Source organism: Opisthorchis viverrini (genome assembly GCF_000715545.1).
Source record: "Opisthorchis viverrini unplaced genomic scaffold opera_v5_964, whole genome shotgun sequence".
Taxonomy (NCBI): Eukaryota; Metazoa; Platyhelminthes; class Trematoda; order Opisthorchiida; family Opisthorchiidae; genus Opisthorchis; species Opisthorchis viverrini.
The window spans coordinates 7,218-10,566 of record NW_008752594.1 but is presented as its reverse complement, the minus strand read 5'-3'; the positions used below and the strand labels follow the sequence as shown (position 1 = coordinate 10,566).

At 41.9% G+C, this 3,349-nt stretch overlaps 1 protein-coding gene across 1 annotated transcript; it reads left to right on the top strand.

The window, feature by feature from the left end:
* Window positions 1–2,727: 2,727 nt before the first annotated feature.
* On the top strand, window positions 2,728–2,988 carry T265_12112 (hypothetical protein; the record flags this gene model as incomplete). The annotated part of the gene is made up of 1 exon (XM_009179098.1): window positions 2,728–2,988. One exon carries the CDS (start codon window positions 2,728–2,730, stop codon window positions 2,986–2,988), a length of 261 nt encoding a protein of 86 aa, XP_009177362.1.
* Window positions 2,989–3,349: the final 361 nt, after the last annotated feature.

Below are 3,349 nucleotides of genomic sequence, written 5' to 3'. Positions count from 1 at the left end.
CAGATCTTCGTGTATGGTTCATCCTTTGTATTTCTTCCAAATTTTCACATCGCCTGTACTTACAAAGCTTCCAGTGATATACATGATGGACAAATAAAATTCGGAGACACCAGAATTTCCTGTGGCTATGCAGAGTACCCGTGTCAATTTTCGTTGTGTTAGTAAGACAACGTAAAATGATGTCGTGCCTTGTGGGTTGCACATTTTGGATGAGCTATGTGAGTGAAAATTCAATAATGTGCATCGAAGGAATACGACTGCATTCGCACATATGTTCACGCAGATGAATTTTGTACACAGTTATTGGGAATAGATACGTACGGACTTTGAGTTGAAGTTTGGAAAATCAAGGCAATATGCATTGCTACGAGTGGAAAGTCTCATCGACAGAGCAAGATCAACACAATCAAGACTGTTGACACTATAAGGAAACGTCAAAGCGACTTAGGTGTTATCGAAGGGTTCAGTACTGAATGTTTGTGAATATGTGGATGCGCGGTATTATCACGGGTGAGAAGTTTTTGCTGATGCGTAAGCATGTATCCAAATGAGATAAAATACTGAACCGTTTTTAAATTATCTTTATCTCGATTAGCAAGCCGCTCCGTTTTGCGTGCAAGTAATTTTACTATGGACGTCTATCTAATTAACCTGCACGTGCTGGGCGATTCACACTAGGCACAAAGGGTCAGTTGCAATGGTCAGATGCATGAATTTTTCGATTACACCAGATCTTCGTGTATGGTTCATCCTTTGTATTTCTTCCAAATTTTCACATCGCCTGTACTTACAAAGCTTCCCTTGATATGCATGATGGCTAAGCGAAATTCGGAGACACCAGAATTTCCTGTGACTATGCAGATTGCCCGTGTCAATTTTCGTTGTGTCAGTAAGACAACGTAAAATGATGTCGTGCCTTGTGGGTTGCACATTTTGGATGCGCTATATGAGTGAAAATTCAATAATGTGCATCGGGGGAATACGACTGCATTCGCACATATGTTCACGCAGATGAATTTTGTACACAGTTATTGGGAATAGATACGTACGGACTTTGAGTTGAAGTTTGGAAAATCAAGGTAATGTGCATTGCTACGGGTGGAAAGTCTCATCGACAGAGCAAGATCAACACAATCAAGACTGTTGACACTATAAGGAAACGTCAAAGCGACTTAGGTGTTATCGAAGGGTTCAGTACTGAATGTTTGTGAATATGTGGATGCGCGGTATTATCACGGGTGAGAAGTTTTTGCTGATGCGTAAGCATGTATCCAAATGAGATAAAATACTGAACCGTTTTTAAATTATCTTTATCTCGATTAGCAAGCCGCTCCGTTTTGCGTGCAAGTCCATAATTTTACTAACTTCATCAGTAGGTGAACATACGTCCATCGATTTCGTTTCTCATGGACTCTGTATCAATCAAACATCACTATCATTATACGAAGTATCCGTTCACACGAGTTGGACGTCTGTCCATAAATGCTCGTGGTAAATTTTTCAAAGCTAGTCTTATCTTAGAAGCGGACGTTTTATCCACTGTGGAGCAGAAGGCGTAAGTCTAACTGTGATGCATGCAGTGTTTCGAGGGTGACTGGTCCCGCAAACTCTAATTGAATTACGGTGTTCCTTCAATGCCTTTGAGATTTATCGACTTTTATCTTGACCCCCAACTCCGTCAAACATCCACATAAGCCGTCTATTTCCTTCCACTTCATTGTATTTATTGACGCTTCCTTTGATTATCCCGCGAGTACTACACGCGACTTCCCGTTAGAATGCTCTTAACAGCCTTGCTGTATTTGGTTTTGTCTGTTGGAAAATAGGTAGATTATTTTGGTCGTTTAATACTACGAAGCTTTCCGATAAGTTTGGTGTTCTCTACGCTGAAGGTTTTCCTTTACTCTCTTGCGGTGGTTCTTTGTTGATATAAGTTTGCAATTTGTGTAGCTACGAAAATTTAGATGGTTAAGCAGAATAGTAAATTCTTCAGGTGACAACCAGTGACTGTTGAAGTTCATTTACGCACTCCTTCTTCTACTGGCATGCGTTCGTGGCGGTGCCTCTTTGAACGTTTGGTTTGGCAACACAGGTCAGCAATCAGAATTCCAGCCCCCGCAGTGTCAATTGTTAGCCTGATTTACCAGGACATTAACGTCGTCATCTCAAGTTTGCGGTCAGTTTAAGAACACCAAAAGTGAAGTTTCCTGTGCTTCGTGAGTTTACTACTCTCAACTAATATTAGTTCACCGGAAGCAAGTTGGTTTTTTGTGTTAGCATTCACAACCGTGGCTTTCATAGCAAGGCTTACTCGAGACGGGTCTCAACGTGTTTTTTCAATGGTCAGGTAGTACAGAGAGTATGATTCTGGCCAGTGATGCATTTCCACAGGAAAATCCATCTTTTGGCGGAATGGTGGTTTGATTTTCGCACCAGGGTTACTGAGCAGAATCCCTTCACTTTCGAGCCAGACGTCAGTTGGTCACGTCTAGCACAAACGCTCAATCGAAACGCTAGAAAGTGGTTTTGCTTTCGGAGATTACTGTATTTATAAATCGCATAACTGAATGATTGAACAATTTTAATGATCTTTCTTATCCCAGATTCTACGACAACGAGCGGAAAAACGGAGACTGAGGTTCCAGGGATTTGTCCAAGCCAGGACAGCGGTGGTCGAAATGTAGACTTGTCATTTGAAACCCAAATTCCAGGAAGGCGTTTGGCGCCATGAACTTTGCGCATTCTCGACGGGAACACAACATTGAATGTTACGTAAACTCCCAAAAGCGTGTAGGATCACGAAAACTTCCACCAGTTTACAAAAGCGCTGAGTATTTCCGTCTTAATTTTGAAGTTTTCGGATTGAGCAATTTGATTATTGGCAAACATGCCCAAAGGGGTCTTTCAGCCAATGACGATCAAGCATCCAGTTATCGTCTGCACTTTGTGCTTGGCAAATTCTTGCCCGTTATGGACAGGGCTACCTAGTTGGCATCGATGTAACGGCCGACACTTAAAATACTCCTTCGTGATCCCCCCCTCGGTGAGTGAACATCATAGCTGAAAACAACAATATACAATTGGTGGACGAAGGAATGTGTAAGGAACAGGGAACACATTCATTCATACATTCATCACACGTACATTCAAATTGCTATGCTGACACCCCATCAGTGTTGTTCCTCTAATCTTTGGTCCCATTGATACACGGATTAGTGAAGTTGAATGAAACCGCGGTTTATGATCACCCAAGCAGAGTGAGCAGTTCGTGGGTCACACTGAGACGAATCAATCAGCTGTTGAATTGAATTCTCGTTTCCGAATTTGAGAAGGGAATATGCTTGGGTGA